Genomic DNA, 21,471 nt, shown 5'->3' on the forward strand with positions numbered 1-21,471 from the left:
AGCTTTCTTGAATCCTGAAAAGGTGATTTAGGTTTTTTCCCCAAATAGGGATTAGAGGTGACAACCTTTTTCTCTTTTATTGTGCAATATGGAAGTCCTTTGGGAAGCAAAAAGAAATAAAGGCTTATTTCCATGGTATACTGAGCTTTTGTCACAGCGGCCCCAGAGATGACAGAGGTGATAATTCCTATTGAACTAAGTTTTTGCTGAAGTGAGGCTTTGAGATTCTCAAAGCTGATTTTTAGTGCCAAGCTGAAATGCTGCTAGCCTGATCTTACACTCTGAAGCAACAGCAGGTCTCCACAAACAAAACTGGTTGTGTGCTACGATTCCAGTTGAACACAAAAAGCACATAATCTGGCACTGGGAAATAAAATTCAGCTTCCTGCAAATTTCAGCTATCAAAAAAAAAGGGGGGGGGAATATGTCTGAAAATATATGCATGAAAGCTGATCATTCTAATTTAATGGATAGTTGTTCTTATCGCTTGAAATACCGTGTGAGCAAGGAGTTGCTGAATAAGATAAGAGGTGGAGCTTAGTCACCTACATAGCTCCTTGCTCCTCGCCATGACTATGAAAACTGGAATAAATTATGCAAAATAGGAAATATTGCAGAATAGATCATGCAAAATAAGGCATTATGTAAATTTTCCCTTCTGTGAAATTTATACTAGCCGTAGAATAAAGCTTTCCTTGTTGCAGAATTTTGCCACATGCGATAAAAATCCGTGACCGTGGAGTATTGTACAGACCATTGCAACCATTTAGAGTTAGCTGAAGGGGTCACCTTGAACCTTGTCACTAATGACAGTGGTGAATTCCTAGGTAGAATGCTTTCCCTTTTTTGCTATCACCAGATCTAAGAACAAGCTAGTTTGTTTAGTTTCTTAAATTTATTACTTCCCAGAGCATAAACAGAGTAAAAGCATCCGATCATTGCAGCTGCCCAAATGCCCAGGAAAAGAAAAGTGTATTTGTCTGGCATCAAAATGATGACAGAGTTGGTGCTACGTGGGCCTTTCAGGGAAGAGCAGTCCATGGATGGAAGCTACTATTCTGTGGAGCTCCTTTGGAGCTGGTGCAGAGAGTAGTTTCTCAGATGACAATCTCAGGGTCCATGCAGGTTTGCATGAGGAGAGGTGATGTCGTGAAGAATATCCTTGTACGAGCCAAGAGATGTCAGTGTTAATTGTGCTACCACAAAGGGCTTGCCAAAGGAACTAAGTTTGGAAGAAAACATTTTAGTATACAGTATACAGTATAAGGCCTTATATATAGTCGGTTGTCATATTTGATATTGACACTATTAGCACTTCAGATGCAGAGTTCAACATTTGAGCGTGGAATATGAAAATCATTCACTGGGCAAAATGTTTAAACCAGGAGTGGGGTGCATCTTTCAACCTGAGGGCCATATTACCTCACAGAGAACATTTTGGTGGCCACATGCAGATGGTGGGCGGGGCCAGAGACAAAGGTGGGCAGGGCAATGGATGTGACTCTTACCTTTCTACAGTTCTAGCCACGCAAAAGCCATAGGGTCTATACATCCACCCCTCTCCACCATTCATTCAAGCAAGAGTTCAATGGTGCATTCCAACCTGGCAATGTAACTATATATAGTGGTAAAGGTAAAGGGACCCCTGACCATTAGGTCCAGTCACGACCGACTCTGGGATTGCACTGCTCATCTCGCTTTATTGGCCGAGGGAGCCGGCGTACAGCTTCCAGGTCATGTGGCCAGCATGACTAAGCCACTTCTGGCAAACCAGAGCAGCGCACGGAAATGCTGTTTACCTTCCTGCCGGAGCAGTACCTATTTATCTACTTGCACTTTGACGTGCTTTTGAACTGCTAGGTTGGCAGGAGCAGGGACCAAGCAACGGGAGCTCACCCCGTTGCGGTGATTTGAACCGCTGACCTTCTGATCGGCAAGTCCTAGGCTCTGTGGTTTAACCCACAGAACCACCCGTGTCGCTTTTATATACAGTGGTACCTCAGTTTAAAAACAGTCCTGTTTACGAACCATTTGGTTTACGAACTCCGCAAAACTGGAAGTAACATCCCGGTTTGAGAACTTTACCTTGGTCTAAGAACAGAATCCGAATGGTGGAAGGGCACCGGTGGCGGGAGGCCTCATTAGAGAAAGCACATCTCGGTTTAAGAACGGTTTCGGTTTAAGAACGGACTTCCGGAATGGATTAAGTTCGTAAAACAAGGTACCACTGTAGGGACAATTCTTACATGTAATGTAACTATATAGGGGCAATTCTTATCACATGATAATAATCTCAAGTTAGTATCAGATATGTAGTTAAGCCTATTCCCACCTTTATCCTGTCTTTTCTTTCTTTTTATATAGATAATGCTCTTGAGTGATCCTGAGATTGAAAGCAGCATACTGATCAGTAACGACGAAGGCGCCACCTATCAAAAATATCGGCTCAGCTTCTACATCCAGAGCCTGCTGTTCCATCCTAAGCAGGAAGACTGGATTCTAGCATACAGCCTTGACCAAAAGGTACATTGCTCATGATATATCTTTGCCTCGTTTCAGATGCAATGCCACACCAGTGTTCAGTGCTACATGCACTAAAAGCAGTAAGCCTTAGGCACAAGTGCTCTCTCTTCTCTGGTATGATAGGAAGCATTTAAATTGTGAATTGGAGTCCGGCAACACCTCATCAACCCCAGCTAGCATGACCAATGGCTAGCCATTGTAGTTCAAGAATATCTGGAGGGCCACAGGTTCCAACCACTGTTTAAAATACAGTTCGTTGAAACAAGCCAGGATCAAACCTAACCTATGGTTGGATCCTGGCTGTCAAATCATGGTTTAGAGCTTCCCCAGATCAGATCAAACAACAAACTCTGGTTAGTTTAAAACATGGAGTGAAAGCTTCTGATCACTTTCTTTTTGCACATTGGAAGTTGAGAGGGAAGAAGGAAACAGTGCCTGAACTTTAGGCTGCTGTTGCTCATTCATTGTATACATACTATATGGTGAATAAATATCTGGAGAATCCGTACTGTCTAGTGATGGCAATTCATGCACAGAAAGTTTTTCTTTTTGTGGGTCATCTGTATCAGGTACTCAACAGGTTGCTACAAAGGAGAAAGAAGATTGCATTCAGCAGTGGGGCAAAACCTGAAAAAATACTTGGTTAACACATTCACATCCAAATGCACCAGCTTATTCTGAGTGGATGAACATGCATTCACCAAACTTCATTTTTTTATAATAATTTTTATTAATAATAATCCAATATAAGCCACATTGATACAATACCAGATCATAATGCAATTAAAAAAGCCAATTATTCCATTCCAAATTAAACATTTTTGGGTGACTTCCCATGTTCTGGTCTTGGGGAGATGCTATTGTTGTTCCTTCTCCTGCTTCCATTCTTATTTAATCCAAATAATACCATCCCGATGTTATTCCTTTATGCATTCACTGAACTTTAAATGGTGCTCCCAGGTCCCTGCACAGGGTATTCACCTGCAACCCTCATTTTTTTGCCTCACACTATCGGCTTCCCCATTTCCAAGCTTGCAAATATGATTTCTAAACATAGGAATTTAAACTACTCTTTGTGGCTGTAGTCAAGGGCACTCATGGAGTCATGGTATACTGAAAGCAAAATTGCAAAGGGGTCAGGTACATCTGTGCTATTTGTCTTATTTTGAGCTATGTAGAACTCTTCCGTGTTTTAATTCTCATTTAACACAGCTGCCATCCCTGTTTGTTGTAGCACTGTTAATCCTGTCAGGTGCAAATTGTAACAAAACTGCTGTCCCTTATTATGCCTCAATCTTTAGAGAAAACGTCAATAGGATCCCAGAAACTTAGAAGGTCTGTTTAAGCATTACTCACATTTAAGAAGAAAAAGAAGAAAAGGTGGCACTGTAGTTTTTGTTCTGCCTTACTATCAAATCTCTCTTCTCCCATTCAATTTAATAAAGGGGCACATACTGTGAAGTGCTTTCAAATGCAGCAGGAGCTGAGATATACCCTTTAGTACTCTGTAAAGCATCATGTATATGGATGATGGTGTTCAATGGATGGGTGAATTAAACAACATGGAGCACCAGTTTATAATTTTTCAAGATATAGTCACACCCATTTTCAATCTTTTTAGAATACTGAATTTTTTGTAAACATTGAAATTAGCAAGTTCCCCAACTTTGTCAATGAATGCTTGAATTCAAAAGCCTTGATTTGTTCCTCAATTAGACCAGGCCAGGGAAAATTCAGTATATCTTCTCTGTTCTGCAATGCCCCTTGCTTTAAAGAGTCCAACACATCCTAAGTTCTTCTAGCCAGGGCTGGACCATTGAGCTAAGAGAAGCAATGAATTGTGGTCAGACACACTCTTTCCCAAAGCTGAGGTAGTATAGAAGCATATATGGCTCAGGTTTCCTACCTTTTCATGAGTACATGCATATCCCCAAGGAATATAAAGACTGGCGGGGGGGGGGGAGAAGTGGGGCAGACGATGGGCACCAGCTATTATTATTTTTACCTTTCAAGTGCTACCTGTGGAACATTTCTTGCAGGAGATGGTCTTTCAGTCACAAAAAATGGTAGCAATGATCCCTAGGCTTTTGAGGGAACAAGTACAAAACTGCTTTCATATGGAGGTTTCTTTTGGGGTGTTGGATATGCTCATTACAAGTATCATGACTCAATGATGTCTTAGTATTGGCGTACAGCCTTTTTCTGATGTCCTGTTTGCCCATCCAACAGATGTTTGGAATTGTGAGCTTTGTGTGGAACACAGAGGGGTGAGCACATTGTAACGTTTTCCACAGTGAACTTCTACCTCAGATTTTGGAATGTCTGTTGGAGCATGCACACGAAGCAGGGGAAGTTCTTTGGCTCAGCAGTTATATTTGTGAAGCGTCCCGGCTTTCCCTTGGAGAGTAAATTCATTAGTGGCCCATTGAACAATGTCTCCTGTGCTGCAATATACCATAGTCCCCAGGTCTTTTACTGCCTGACCTAAGTAATTTAATGCACTTTAAAGTGTTCTATTATATACTGCACCAGTAACCACAGATAATAACTTGAATATAGCCTTTACCTTGTTAACAGAAGGCACCAGGTTCACATTGCTATTTCTTTGATGATGCCACAGTGACATTTGCAGATGCAAAGCCACTGTAAATGTAGAGTTCTTTACTGTGCCAGGCAGTCATTGTATGAAAGGACTTAGCCAAATGTCAGTCCTTTTGCAAGCTCAGATGTTCGGTGTATCCAGGAATTTCGCAGTATGAATTGAAAGACCCAATATATCTGTTTGATGTAGCTGAATGGTTTGATGTTACTTTTAAGCTAGAATATATATATATATATATATATATATATATATATATATACATGTGCCTGTGTTTGGACAAAGACCATGGTAATAAAGAAACAAATGATCAGCTGCTGGGTATATGATGTATCTGTCAGGAAACTCCGTGGTAATCCAGGCTAGGTTTGGTTTGGGTTAGAATACCCAAATTCTATAACTCCCCACTCCTAATTTGTGAGATTGAATGTTCCAAATTCTGCACTGATTTTTGCGTGTGAAAGGAGAAAAGTTATGTACATTCATTTTCTTTAAGAACATAAGACGAGCCTGCTGAACCAAGCCAATGGGCCATGTCATCCAACATCCTGTCTCACTGTGGCCAGCTACATGCCTTTGGGAAGCCTGCAAGCTGGACATGAGCAAAGCAGCTTTCTGCAAGTCCGAGCGACTGGTATTCAGAGGCATAATGCTAAAGTTGGGGGGGGGGAGAACATTTTCCGGTGACTGGATGCTGGCGTAAAGACCTCAAGACCTTTCCCTTGTGGTCTCTTCTCCCCATTCCATGGGTCTCGAGCCACTACTCCACCCCTCTATACTGTTGAGTATGTGCTCAATCACATGGTCTGCTTTTTAAGCTCAAAGGGTTATCTGGTAGGGGAGATAAAGGATGCTGGCATGTGGGGCAGCTATGTTCACATTCTCAGCAGAACTCATTACCTTGGGACATGCCATGGCTTTAGTGAGGAGGCTGTTTCAGAGGTTTGATGGTGGCAGTGGAATTCAGCTTTGGTTCAGAAATTCATAGAACTGATAGAATCGTAGAGTTGGGAGGAACCACAAGGGTCATCTAGTCCAGCCCCCTGCAATGCAATACTCTTTTGCCCAACATGGGATTAAGAGTCTCATGCTCTACCGACTAGCTATCACCTTCTAATAAATGGCTTATTACTAAAAACACCTGCCACAATGTTGCTAATCAAACAAGTTGTAAAATGCAAGAGCTTGGCAATCAAAGGCCTCATCTTCCACTAAGTATATTCATCATCAATATTCTTCATTAATCTATATATCCCCACCTATGAATTGCTGAATTAGATGTTTGAGGTAGTATGGCAGTGTGCCATCTCAGCACACCTGGTAGTCAATCTCCATCCCACGAAGGTCTTCCCAGTAATCACAGTGCTGTAATTTGAAAGTCTAATTCCACGTATGGAGTCATCATGACTTCCGAGACTGTATAATGTCTGCATGTGTTTAAAAGAATGACAAGAAAATGGGTTGTATGGTGGGGAGCGGAGAGAGGGAGGGCAAGGCAAGTTACATAGACATGAAAGTTAGAAGCAGGACTCCCATAATTCCCAAATCTTTTCACAAATCTTTTCAAAGTGAGATTTAAACCCCTTCTTAACATTATATGCACTACTACTTAACTCTAGATCATTGACAGCAGCAAATCCAGCCCCTGATAGAATCCAACAAACTAATAGCTACCTTAACAGCTTACATAATTTCCATCTACTTCTTTTCAATAAATATTTTATATCTATAAATATGGAGCTCTCCTTAGATGGGCTCAGAATAAGCTGAGCAATTTCTCACAACGTTTGGGTGAATGCTCATCTCATTCCACAGCAATGCAGCTTAAATCAGATCCTGTCATATCACCACTGATGAGGCGTGGACAGATCCAGTAACTGCCCCAACCTTCCCACTCACCCGTGAGCCTACCGCTGAAGTTGCAGTTCCAGTGCCAGGCCAGAAAAAAAGATTCTTCCCTCCCACAGCTAGGGTCAAAGTTGGAGCCACAGTGTCAGGACTGTGCTGTGAGCAGCAGTCTCTGAGATGAGCCAGGAATTAGACAAGACAGTGGTGAGGGCCAAAGAGCAAACCAGGAGGCAGGACTGAGGAGTAACTAAGGATACTGGCCAGTCCTCATGAGGAATTTGTGTTCAATCAAGACTGGACTGGAAGAGGAAGCACTTTATATCACTTCCTGCACAGAAGGTTCCAATTGCCAGCCTGGGTGGGCAGAGTCAGTTCAGAGAAGCTGCCGCCTGCAATTCAATGGGGCAGCTATACCCAGATTCAGCACTTCCTGACACATAGCTAGATGATAGTGATGATGATGATGGTGATGATTCTGTGAACCTCCTTGAGATCTTATGATGAAGGGCTGTATATAAATCTAATAAAATAAATGAAAAAAATGAGAGAGCTGGTGTGTGGGCAGAATCGTTGGGAGACAGAAGGTTGAGATGCCACGGACAGTGGATAGGAGTTGAGCTGTCAGACTTGAATTAAAATAGCAGCATGAGTTTCGTATTCCAAGCCAAAGGATTATGAAACTCTGGACATAACATTATGTTTGCTGACTGGGAACAGTTGTGGACCACCGGTATGAAATTTACGGCATGTAATGCCTTAAGAGAGAATATTATGAAAATGATATACAGGTGGTACATGACCCCAGTCAAGCTTGCAAAAATATATCACCTGCCCGATAATAAATGTTGGAAATGTAAAGAAACTGAAGGTACATTCTTTCACCTTTGGTGGACGTGCCCAAGGATTAAGGCTTTCTGGGAAATGATTTATAATGAAATGAAAAAGGTATTTAAATATACCTTCCTGAAGAAACCAGAGGCCTTTCTTCTCGGCATTGTCGGCCAATTGGTGCCAAAGAAGGACAGAACTTTTTTTATGTATGCTACAACAGCAGCAAGAATACTTATAGCAAAGTATTGGAAGACACAAGATTTACCCACTTTGGAAGAATGGCAGATGAAGATGATGGACTATATGGGACTGGCAGAAATGACTGGCAGAATCCGGGACCAGGGAGAAGAGGCGGTGGAAGAAGATTGGAAGAAATTTAAAGACTATTTACAGAAATATTGCAAAATTAATGAATGTTAGAATGATGTTGGATAGAAATTAAGTGGTTTCCAGCTGTAATGCTTTAAGAATATGGAAGAAGGGTATAATTAGGGGAAAAAATAACTAAAATGGTGTTGGATTGGAAATAAGTGGTATTGGTAACAAAGTTAATAAGAATATGCAAAAATGAATTGATAATGGATGAAAATACTGAGTTATAAAATGTTAAGTTATAGAGATAAGATAAATGAAAGAGGGTAAGGATTTGCTGATTTGAATATTTAAATGGGAATACAAGAAGGGGAGGTGTGAGGAAGTCAAAGAAACAAGCAAATGAGTTTTATGTTATGAAAAACAATTGTTTTTAATTTTTCTTGTTTTTTTCTGTATGTTTTACTTATCTTTTTATTTTTTTATTTTTTTATTTTTTTCTTATTATTATGTGTTTTTGTATATTTGTCTTTGTAAAATCTTAATAAATATTTCTTTAAAAAACAAAAAAACAAAGGATTATGAAACTCGACAAGAGCTTTGCATTTCTTAGCCTCTGCTGAAGGTTAAGGACCTGATGAAGAATCTATCCACTGCAAATTCCATTATAGAATGTGCATTATGTGGCGTAGATGGTTAGATAAGGCATTTTTATGCACTTCATGCCTGTGTGACAACCGGCAATTATGTAAACCTTTGTTACATTTAAATGCAGTCTAGCACTTGGAAAGTGTTTCCTGTTTTCAATACGGTAATAGTCTGCGGAAACTTCAGCAGTGCCGCGTCTCGCTTCTTTTCTGTACACATCACTAGATTGTTCAGGTTGAAACTACAGGTATTTTACCTTGTCATGTGCTGAAATAAAGTGCAGCGGCTATCTTTTATTCGCTTGCACTGAGCAAGTATGAAAGGAGGAGTCTGGGGGATTAAAAAAAAATGTTGATCCACATATGCTGACTATAATAAGCCAAGGTACAAGCCTTCTGGAATATGGCTTGTAGGAAAATTGTGGTAATAGCAGGCAAAACCTTATTACTTGGTCTTCTGTCCTTCTCGATGTGAATAGCACCCAGAATCAAATACAGGAATGAAGTCAGTGAGCTCACAGTTCAGCATCATGGCAGCAAAAATCATAATGGTGTAACACAGGAAGCGGACAAAGTCAGCTCCATATATTTTTCTGCCTGAGTTGAAGAGCAGGATGGTTTGCACCGCACCGCACCACACTCCCTCCCTAATTTCATACATATAAAAGCCAAAAGCCAAACATACAGGCATTTGAATCTTAGACTATACCTGCACCTTACATTTAAAGCAGTATCACACTGTTTTAACAGACATGCTTCCACCAAATAATCCTGGGAATTGTAGTTTTATTGTGGGTTCAGAGAGTTATGCAGGCTAACTCAGGCTGCATGGCTTACCTGCAAGTGTCCACTGTCCACCATTCAGCATCTGTAACCTGAGGCAACCGCCTCACTCTACCTAATGGTATGGCTGGCCCTGGAAGCTGAGTGATACTCCATGAAACCATTGGTCCATTTAGTTCAGTATTGTCTAAGCTGATTGACTAGCCACAACTTTTCATGGTTTTAGATAGGATTATTTTCCCGCTCTTCCTGGATATGTCAGGGATTCACCCTGGGATTGCATACAAAACATGTGCTCTACAGCCCTTCCCTCAAATGTACACCCATCAGGATTTGAACCCAGGACCTTTCAGAATCTAAGTAAAAAATCACACCCATAGAGAGGCAAAACACAATGAAAAAACACCTCAAACTCCCATTGAAATTCAGTGCTTTTGAAAATATAGAATATTGCTATCATGGGCAAAAGACAACCAATCAGCTTTACGTTTCATATGGCCTTGCAAATGTCTCACACTTTTTGGGGGTACTTGAACCTCGTTTGTATGCTGCTCAGAGCCCACAGGAGAAACGATAGATAAAACTCTCAAATGTCAATCAATGTGCATTGATTGATTTAAGCAAATGGAGGTGCTATGAGGGAGAATGACTTTCAGCATGAGAGTAATATAAACAGCAAAAAAGATGAGTTTTTGTGAGATGTTTTAAAATGATTTAATCTTGTAAATGTAATATATTTAATATGATATAGTTCAGTTGGCTTATTGTATTTATTTACTGACCTGGATTGTAATGTAAATGTTTAAAAAGTAGAGTGAAATAAAGAAAGTGGCCCTCTATATTCTTCTTCCTCCTCCTCCAGTATTCTTATACCTCCAACATTTCCCCAATCTGCTGCTCATGGAAGCTGACAATCAATAGAGAAACAGTTATAGAAAATAATAATGGAAAATAATGTATCATTTAGACCACGAAGTCATAAAACACTCTCTCTCTCTCTCTCTCTCTCTCTCTCTCTCTCTCTCTCTCTCACACACACACACACACACACACACACTGCAGGCTCCTTGTATAAACAGAATCCCTCACCTCCTCTCCTATATCTCCCACTGCTTAGACACATGTTGTCTCCAGTGAACAGCTAAGACTTCAAAGCGTAGTACTTAATAAATCCCACAGCAATTTAAGCAATCAGAAATGGTAGAGGAAATACAGCAGAATAATCAGTTAATAGTACAGCAGTAAAAAAAATTGCAACACAATAATCAACTAACAACAGAAAACAAAATTACACAGTATTGTACCTTACCATTCTCTTTCCCCTTCTGTGGTAGCAGCAGCAATATTGGGGGGTGGGATGGTTTGACGGTTTATGGTATTATATATTGCCATTCTTTGAGAGGAAGGGTAGGATATAAGTGGAATTACACACACATATGTGTGGGTGTCTGGGCTGCTGTGTCCTTCTTGTGCGCCCTTCGGCCGTAGAGCAGCTGAGAAGGACATGATGGCTCACGATGGCTTTCACCTCCTATATCTGTGCCTGGGGCAATGTCCCCCCCAGCCCGCCATGCTACACCACTGCATTATTATGTACAATTCTATCTTGTGTAGCAATACCTTGGGATCCTATGGGATGGAGGGCAGTATAGAAATTGAAGTAACAAATGAATATATAACCGGCCTGTAAAATGCAGTTCTGTGAATCATTATGGAGAGGGTAAGTATAGCCAATGGTTATACATCAAAGATCAAATGTACCATTGCAACAAAGATGATAATAGAATGAATTGGAAAGACAGTGAAATGTTAAATGGCCTGTCAACATTAGGTGATGTCTGTGGAAGAGCAAAAAAAATACAAATATGGCAGTCAGCCTCTAAGGATCGCTAGCTGCTTGATCTTACCCATAAATGGTTTTGTGACTACGTTACTGGATGCCATATCTTTCAGTCTGGCAGGGTTTACCACAGCATGTTTAATAGGGCAGATATGCAAAAATATTTGCTGTTGAAAAAGAAAATCCCAAGTTCAAGAGTATTTAACAGCAACTTGGGGAAGCAATTTCTTGAATATGGTAATCATGCAAGGAATCGGAATCACTTAGCTTCATTTACAAATCATGAATATGTAACAGTGCCTTTAAATGAAAGGATGGCTAAAACAGAAATAGTGTTTGCTCAATTCATTAAAGAGAAGACAATTTATCAGTGCCGTTTCCCCCACCCTTCCTTAAAGAGCAGCCGTATGCAAATACTAGAAAATCAAGACCCAGTGTTAATTCTTCAGCGTGATGAATATTTTTATAATCCTAATTAGCTCTAGTCATTTAGTCTCGCAATTTCCCCCAATCTAGCCAATTTGAAATGAAAATAGATGCCTTGATTACCAAACTCATTAGCAAAGGAGCACCCTTTCCCTCAACTGGTTCCCTTTTAGTGCAGATACTGTCTGAATCAAGTGTGGGACACTTGTGTTGTCAACTGCTGCAAGTGGAATAAAGCCTTAATTGTTAGGACTGTAAAATATTTGTATCGCTGCACATTCCATTGCAGTGCAATGCATCACTCATTGCCTGTAAGAAAAACAACTTTTTAAATGTTTTAATTAAGTGGAGTTGCTACGCCAGGTCATTTTTATAAAGTCAAATGTCACAATGGTTTCCATCTGAAACATGGAAAGTGTGAATGTTGACAAGGAGAAGTATGACTCTGCATTTATCATCCCGATTATGTTAATACTGGTAGTTTTAAAGGAAGATGAGGAATTTAATTATGCAGCAGCAACCCGCTTATTTTGAGAAGCGCCACGATGCATTCTGCCCTAGCAAAACACTGAACTCTGAATACATGATTTGCCTTTGCAAACAAACGAAACTGACTGTGAAACCAGAATAAGACTAATGAATTCTTTTTCCTGGAACCAAATCTCAATATGTTTTCCCCAACCCCTTGAAATGGACAAGTCTATCTAGAATAAAATCATTCTAGGTATATATAGTATCTCCACTTCCATCTATGCAAGCAGCACTTCTGTTTATTTTAGTTTCTGGTTATTTTGGTCATTTCGGCAAATATGGTTGCACTATTATTAAAGGTTTGATGTCTACTTCCTTTCACCAGGGGGGAAAGTGAACAAGCCAATCACCAGTCTATGCTACTTTTCTTTCCTTCGTCTGCAAAGCATGCAATGTTTGCGGAAAAGGGTGGATGGAAGAGGCAAGGCAATAGGCAGGAGGATGTTTCTGGTTATAGCACAATCTCTTCCAAACTGTACGTTTGGTATTTATTAGTCTCAAAAGAGAAACAGCTGGAAGTCCAATAAAAAAATATTCAGGAAGGCTGTGATAATCTTCACATTTATATGTAATTTTGAGTGTCTAAATAATTTGATTCTGCTTGAAGAGCAGCACCCATTTGCCATTCTTCCCTTCTTGACTTCAAATGTGCAGTTTGGTGCTGTTTTAAGTTTCTACCTTCTATTCCCTCATAAGTGACTGAAGTGACTGCCTCAGGTGGTGGGATCCCACTGAGAGCCACACAAGACATATGCCACCTCTTCACCTGCTGCTGAAGATGTCGCCTGGGTTAATGCCACATTTTGTGTGAATTAGGCTGCTGACATTCTCCAGCTTCCATGGTGCCCAAAAAGATTCACAGTGACACAGCTGAAGTAGCTTTGCTGAATCCATTCCTGACCTGCACCCAAAGTGCTTCCATTTTGGAGCTGGAAGGCTCCTTGAAGAACAGCAGTGAGTGTCAGAAGCTGAGTGCAGTGGCATCCCATGAACTTTTCACTTAATACATTACTGGCTATTGTTCTTTTCGATTTTACCAATTGATTTAATGCATTCCAATCATTTTAACTCCACAGTTATATTTTTATATCTCTCTGTTCTATACACCACCATTATCTTTTTGAATGGTGGTGTAAATTATTTGAGTGACTAAATACATTTGCTCCCATTGGGCAGCCAGGCTGAATTTCAGGTTAAACAGTTAGAACAGAGCAGAAAGGAAGAATCCCCTGCAACTTCACTGTTTTGTCTATCTCCTGCTTAGGATCCCACATTTCTTGACTTGACAACAGTACAGAATCCAAAATTTTTCTTGCGACACTCTGACTTCTGTCACCTTCAGCATCTGCTCAGCTCAGCTGCTGACTCTGCTGGGCTTTGTCTTTCCTGCTGACTGTGGGCAGTTTGGGTAGCTTTTGCCCTTGCTCCAGGCACCAACTTGACTAGGTGCTAGGATTTTGAAATCTGCTGATCAATTCCCTCTGGGGACTCTTGTAATCAAGAAGGGCAAGATTAATCATTGAATGTAACAGTCCCCCAGGGGAGTCATGTTGTTGGGAAAGCAAGGTTGCTTAATAAACAATTAGGTGCAAATTGAAACTGCCTTCAGCGTCATTGGACAATGAAATAAATTTATTTTGGTTGGCATCCATCTGTCTTGGGAGACAATGGAAGAAGAGGATAACACAAATGTATCTTACTACTTTGTTCTAGTAGAGAAGAGGTACATGCATATTTGAAAATGACAACCAATTCATGCTTAAGGAAAGGCAAGGAGCGGTAATATTTTTATTAGATCATAACAACCAAATAAACACTGAAGAGGGGGAAACAAAATCTAAAGAGCATGGTAAAATAATTAAAAGTATGTACTAAGATTGGCTTATAGCAGAGCCTGTGATCCAGTGCTGAGCAATGAAAAGAATAACATCACAGGTTTACAGTATATATGCAGAATCAATTAACTCTGTCTCCTCTAGTTGTCTTCTGATCATGTCATTCCGATGCTCCACCTACATCACTGCCTCATTGTTACTTGAAATTGGTTGCCACGTTCTAGTGCTCACCTGTCTAAAGTTCTCCTCCTTCATCTCTTCCATCAGTTTATGATGTAAGTGTTCAGGAGAGGAGTGGTGTCAGTTATGTACTCCTTTCTCCTAGCTCTCAAATCAGGAAGACATTTCTAAATACAATGTCCCCTTTTCTGAGTGTCCACACTGAAGACAAACTCCCATGTGATGAAAATACCTAGCACTTGATGGACTGTCTTCTGTGGTAACATTTATCTTCTGAATCCATAAGGTGAAGTCTCCATCTGTGCCAAGCTTTGGTGGTCAGGAAGCAGAAGCAAATGGGTGTGCATGACTTGCACACCTGCAGTTTGCACCCCTCACAATAATGTCCAGAGAAGAAACGTCTACATCACCACAGTGAAATATGAGAAGCAGTACGCATATCTGGAGCTTGCACATTTCTTTTCAGGAGACATGTGAACTCTCCTCTTCAGGCATTATGCCAGAAGCATCAAAACCCAATATGTTGGTGCTGATATGCTTTTGCAACTTCTGGGTAATGCAAGCAGCCACCTGATTGTGAATCCATACAGTTAATCTCTTGCAGGATGAGGAACAGAGCATGGGTTTGCACATAAAGCTAGGACCTCTGTAGTTTACCAGCTACATGGATGATACTTGAAACCTTTTTCTTTTTACCAACCATTCTACGTCATGTGTGTGACACTGAAAGTGACGTCCCCGGCATGCTGATTTCCTACACCACCTGGGAGGCCTCCAAACTTCCTTGAGGAAGCAGCTACCCAGGCTCACGCCCATTGAAAACAGAGGTTTTTCTGTAGTAAAACGTGGTTTTGTCACTTTCCAGTGGTTGGTTGCCAAGGGACCAGACATCAGGCCTGACTGGATTTATTTGAAATGTCCAGAAGATGGCGATATTTGCCTTCAAAAGACGTTCCACCTGTCATTACTATGTGCTACCTGACTAGCCTCACCACAGGGACTCTTCCTCCCACCCCATGATTTCAACCGTGCATTTATTTTGCAAAGCCTTGAAGATAGATGTACTTCAGAAACAATTTTAGAAATCTTATTCGCTGTATATAGTTGAAATTCTAATTCTGGCTGCAATCCTATGCCTATTTATGCACTCTTAAGCCTACAGAGTTCCATAGCATTCAGTACGTAGGGACAGGTTGATGCTGCCATTTCATTTTCTCTTCTCCCCCTCTTTGTTCGTATTTCTTTGAGCATCATGCTTAATTTTGGAACTTGCTTTAATATAATGCCTACTGTTAAGCCGTTTTGACGGCAGAAGTGAAGGATGTTGTTGTCACCTTAGCTGTGATATTGCTATTTAAGACAAAAAATTAGTCTAAGGTAAGCAGCTATCCAGTGGAGCAGATGTGGTTTGGATCCACTGAAAAATCAAGAAAACCAATGAGGTATGCAGGAAACTTCACTGTGAACCAGTTTGGTCATTAGGCCATATCCGCAGCTATCATAAATCAAGGCATTGTTAGGAAAGGAGCTAGAGAAGATGTTGTATCATCCCCCAAAACAAAACAAATGGCATGTTCTGATTGTAGCATCAAGTCTTCTGTTATACAGCCAGCTTGCTAGGGGATATGTCGAGGCCCCGTTGAGCTAATCTGACTCGGCACACATCACTTATGCAGCGATAACAATCCCTCAAAATCTATGAAGCTAGCAACAGCAAAGGTCACATCTGCAGAAGTCTCTCTCTCTTTTCTTCTTGTTCAAATTGTTAGGTATGGTCGCAGCTCGACCTTTGGAGGCTGCCAGATTCATAAAGGTGAAAGGAACCTCATGGGCCATGTAGTCTAGTCTTGTGCCCAGCAAGAATGCCGGCACCAAAATCATCGCCAAGAAAGTCACCATGCAGTTTCACAGAGCTTAAAGCCATGCTGCTCTTTATAGCAGTGAATTAGCATTGGAAATAGACGCCATGTCTCGCAATTCAGCCTCAGTGCTGAAGCTGGTGGGTTGTTTTTTTTTTGTCTCTTTTTCTTTTAACCTTTTCTCATGCATATGGATAGGCAGAATGACCAAATTGGGATAATTCTCAGAGGCATAGTGGAAAAAAGATCAGGGTTAAGAAGGTAGAAAGGGGGGCGGGTTCTGGACTCTTGTGAGATCTTCATTGTCCAAAGGCCTTTAAACACAAATTTGCACTGACACATCAGGCAACATGTCTGCGGAGGCACTTGAAGAATGAGGGAATGGGGAGTATTGGGTAGATACAGTATGTTGCAGGCTAACACTATTAGACATGGCCAATCTCTGCTGTATTTTTTCCCCTGGTAGTCCTTGATGTTGGAGGTGTACTTTCTTTTGAAGACATAATAGTCTTCATAATGTAGATCTAAATGTAGATCTAAAGTAAACATGGATTGAATGAATGGATAAAACAAACAAGGATAAACTTGCACCTCAAACTTATGATGTGATAGGGAAAAGCAAGCCCACCCCTTGCTATCAATGTGCAGGGAGGTGTTTTTGTTCAGGTGTTTTTAAAGTTAGGGCAATATTCAGAAATTAGGTCCTTCACCTGAAATCTGAAGTGATAGTGGATAGTATTGAACTAACTTTTACTTAGAGTAAGCTTCATACTATTAAAACTATTGGCCATGACACACTTATGCCTATTAATTTCCATGGTGTACTTTGAGTAAAAGTTAATTGAATGCAACCCAATGTCTGCTCTGCTACCTCAGGAGTCCTTCTTCTCAGCCTGACCTCATTTGGCTGCATGTGTAGACCAGGTCAAGCTGTGCATGAAACTGCTTCCTTAAAATAAAGGCATAGAGGGAAAGGCATGGTGGGAAAGAAGGGCAGGCTGGAAGTGCTTCCAGTTGCTTCCAACATCCTCTTTGTATAATTGCAGAGGTTATTTGTGGAGAAATTCAAGTTTTATTTATTGTGTGGGCCATAATCAGGGTTCTCTGGGTGAAAAAATCCCTATCCCGACATACAGAATAGATGTTGCTTTGGGTACCTAGGTCGGAAGCTGTGAAGAACTTGATAGGTAAAACCCAACATTCCAAATTAAGCCCAGAAGTGGACTGGGAGCCAATGAAGGCAAGCAAGTACTGGTGTTTTCTGCTCATAAAATGAGAATATAAAAAGGATTCCTGAGGGAATCCCTGCAAACATGCTAGCCTTGCAATTGGTGATTTTCCCCCCCTTCCTGGCAATCATTTTCCAGCACTGCAATAGTTACTGTTACAGCTGTCAAGCCAAATTGTTCTGACTGACTCTGGCATTTGCGGAGTTACATTTTTCATTTTGTTCATTTGCAAAGTCTCTGTTTATTTGATTTTTGGCAAAGCTTGCGGGGGGACAGTGATGGAAAGGAGACACCTGCTTCATACACATACTGACGAGTCCTAATCTGCTGTATTAATCCTTTCCCTGGTCACAGAGAAATTCCTCACTGTGGTGCTCTGTAAAGAATCCCAAGATTTCCATATTCTGCAGTAATTAAGGTGTTTCCTGTAAGAATGCATTTTGACTTGCTTGCTGTAGATTAGTGAGTTGGTATTTTATTTCTCCCTTGTTGCAAAATAAAAATAACTGTCACACATGCAGTGCTGTTACATGATAAATTATTATGATTTCCCCAGCTGATAACTTTCAATGAAATAAATATACCAAATTTGTACACTTATAGCAGTATTCAGTGGTGCCTAGTGCCCATCAGGGCTGGTAGGGCAGAAGGCAGGAAGACCAACAGCAGGGGGAGCCAGAGCCAGCTAATTATAGTTTTGTCTGCCTCCTCCTTCCTGAGTTCTACAAGTGCAACACTGAGGAGGAAGCTGACAGACAGTGTTACCTTCTGGACTGCTGGGGGCAGACTGAATGTGGGTCAGTGCCTCATTTGTCCTAATGCACCAGCCTCCCCTGGGGGCACCAGCCACCAAAACTGGAGAGATGGCAGTGTATATGTGTGTCCCCATGAAATACACTCCTCCACTTTACCATTTTTTGCCCTTGGAAGAGTGTTCACAAGAGAGTGGTGAGATGGTGGGGAAGAGGAAACACATATCTGCTGCCAAGACAACCGGACTCATGCTCTCTTGCTCCAATTCAGTAATGCAGAGTGGACTAGTTGAGGGAGAATATGGAGGGCCATGTATAGCAACATGTGCATTTATTGTAAGTAATACAGTGTGGGCCAACAGCATCCAAATGAACATAAAAAGAACCCTGCTGGATCTTTTCAAAGGCCTATCTAGCTATTTCCACAATGCCCAACCAGATCCCACTGCGGAAGTCCCAAAACAGGACATATTAGCCTTTCTCATTTGTGCTCCCCAGTAACTGGTAATCAGAAGCATGCCCATCTCTATGGTTTTATAAATTGCTGGAAGCCATCCACAGTGGGCAGCATATAAATAATGTTGTTGTTGTTGTTGTTGTTGTTGTTGTTGTTGTTGCCCACATGGCTTGAAGTTAAATTGTGCAGACAAATGCATAGCCTCCAAAACATCCTTCAAAAAGCTCCACAAAAATTGACAACCAGCTGATAGATGAATCTAGCAGAATGCTTTGCAAGGCACTTTTCTGGACCCTACAATCAGCTAGTTGCCAGGTCTTGCAAAGCCCCTTACACAGAGCTTTGCAGGTGCCATCAATCAGCTGACTGGTGGCATTTGTAAGCCCCTTTCAGTTGAACCAGATCTTGTCCTGCCCTTAATTGCAGAGTAGGTGGGTATGGCTTGGTAAAAATGGTCTTGCGGGCTGAATGGCGAGACCTGGTGGGTCTTATGAAGCCCACAGAACAGAAGCTTCACACCCCAGTTTGGTAAGAAGCAAGGTGTTTAGGCTTCCTATCTCTGGGTAATAGGTGAGCTTCGAAATTTTGCACTTAGGCAAAACAGAAGAAGACTTACCATCTTCTGCAATGGCTAGCGAATGCACCTCAGAACTAGTCAGGTTTGAATGAAAAGAATGCATCATACAACAGGGCATTTGAAGGAAAACAAAATTATCTTTGCTTTAGAAGTATGGCTTCTATTTCCTTTTCTGTTGATGCTAAAGAGATTTTATGATGTTTAAACACTTTATGAGCAATTGGAGCAAGGCAAATGAAGGACAGTGTTTGAGTGCCCCAAGGGGAATATTGGTCTTTCCTGTATTAGATGGAAGGAATGTATTTTTTTGGCATGCTGGTTCACAACAGCTTTGCCCCATCAAACCTGCTCGGAGAGTTGATGGAACTGATTAAAATCACCAGTGCCCCCTGTGACAGACATGGCCATATGGTGTTTTTAACTGGGAAGGAGATAGTTGGGGAAGAGACAGAGTCATGTGGAGAGGAAGATCAAATGCTTAGTTACTTTGCTTAGCTATTTCACTCCCTTCCCATGTGCTGATTAGACTGAAAGGAAAAATGAATTAAACATGCATTGACAGGGGATCTAAAAATCTTCATGTTGCTGATAATGATTGCTTTATACATCACAGAATCCACCTTTCAACTACAGAATCTAGGCAATAAAATTAGGAAATGCTTGCATGTTAGTGGATAAAGGTTTTAAAATATGCAGATAGATTCCAATTGTGGCAAATCAGATGCCTATGGGAAAGTTATGGGCAGGGAATGAAAGCAACACTGTATGTGTCCAGCTAATGTGCTTGTATATAATGATGTAGCAAACGTGAAACCATCACTGTACCCAGAAAATTAAGTTGTAGATGAGACTAAGAGGTTTTATAAGATTGAGTGGAAATAATCCCCTAACTTCACAGCCTTGTTTGCCGATCATGAAACTCTGCCCTTGCTTTAGCTGATATTTCAGGAGTGTCATAGGAAAATGGACAAAATTCACCTGTTGGCAAAAAGAAGGGGAAATGAACTTTTCTGTATTTCTAAGCCTAGAAAACCAGCTCTCTAACTAGTGTAGCCGATAATCAGGGATGATGGAAGTTGCAGTCCATTTCTGAAGGGCCACAAGTTCTCTACCTCAGGGACTTTGGGGACACAGGCGCATCTTCCAGCACATCCCTGTCTTCCAGCCCTCTGCTGAGGCTTTTCTTCACAGGTTCAGAGGAAAGCAGGGAAACACCTAGGCGGCATTGCAGGGAAATACCTAGGTGACATTGCCTAGGTAACCAAGAAACCCTAGCCATCTTTCCAAATGACACAGAAGAGGCAAATACAGAAGTCAACTGGTTGCCTAGGCAACATGGGGGCACTCCCTGTCTTCTGGTGCTGTAAGGATGCCAGAAAGCCTTCTTGCAGCATGGTGGAGTTTCCCCACACTGCCTAAGCAAATGGGTAATGCAATGCACTTGGACTTCTTCCCACACAACATAACTGTATTGTATTGTTGTGTATGTGAAGGGGAGGGCAACATTTTTCAGGGGAGTGGGGGCACCTGCATAGGGAAGGAAGAAGCTAAAGCAGCCAGTACAATATTGTGAGCTGCCCCTCAGCCCACCGAAAAAGGTCAGTGCAATGATGGACAGGAGGCATGGCTTCCAAGTATGTTTGTGAGCACAGTTCAAAATGTTGGGGCAGACTTTTAATGCCTTCAAAGGCTTTGGCCCTGCATACCTGAAGGAGCATCTCTACCCGCATCATTCAGTCCAGACACTGAGATCTAGCTCTGAGGGCCTTCTGGAGGTTCCCTCATTGAGAGGTTACAGGGAACCAGGCAAAGGGCCTTCTCAGTGGTTGTGCCTGCCCTGTGGAATGCCCTCCCATTAGATGTCAAGGAAATAAACAACTATCTGACTTTTAGAAGACATCTGAAGACAGGGAAGTTTTTAAAGTTTTATGTCTTGCTGTGCTTTAATTTGTTGGAAGCTGTCCAGAGTGGGTGACATATAAATGTTGTTGTTGTTGTTGTTGTGGTCACCACAGAGCAAACCTGAGTTGATGAGGTCCTGACAACAACTTTAGATGGGAAAAGGCATATGAAGTGGGATTAGATGTCGAACTGAGAGTGGCTGATGCCTTCTAAGATTTCCTGAATGGCTCAGCCTAGCTTCTCACTCTTTCACTGGCTCTCACTCTGATGTTTGGTGGTGGGAGTTTCATTTTTGGAGGAACAGAAAGTGGTTGTCAATGAAATACCATCCATATTAGGG

At 41.3% G+C, this 21,471-nt stretch overlaps 1 protein-coding gene across 1 annotated transcript in view; it reads left to right on the plus strand.

Moving 5' to 3' along the window:
• The window catches only part of SORCS3 (sortilin related VPS10 domain containing receptor 3), a 415,208-nt gene that overhangs the window by 235,909 nt on the left and 157,828 nt on the right, over positions 1–21,471 (plus strand). Inside the window, exon 4 of the mRNA XM_083616529.1 lies at positions 2,365–2,523. Coding sequence (XP_083472655.1) covers positions 2,365–2,523 — 159 coding nt within the window. The remainder of the gene's footprint in view (positions 1–2,364; positions 2,524–21,471) is intronic.

This window comes from Podarcis filfolensis, assembly GCF_964270895.1.
Source record: "Podarcis filfolensis genome assembly, chromosome: 5".
Lineage (NCBI taxonomy): Eukaryota > Metazoa > Chordata > Lepidosauria > Squamata > Lacertidae > Podarcis > Podarcis filfolensis.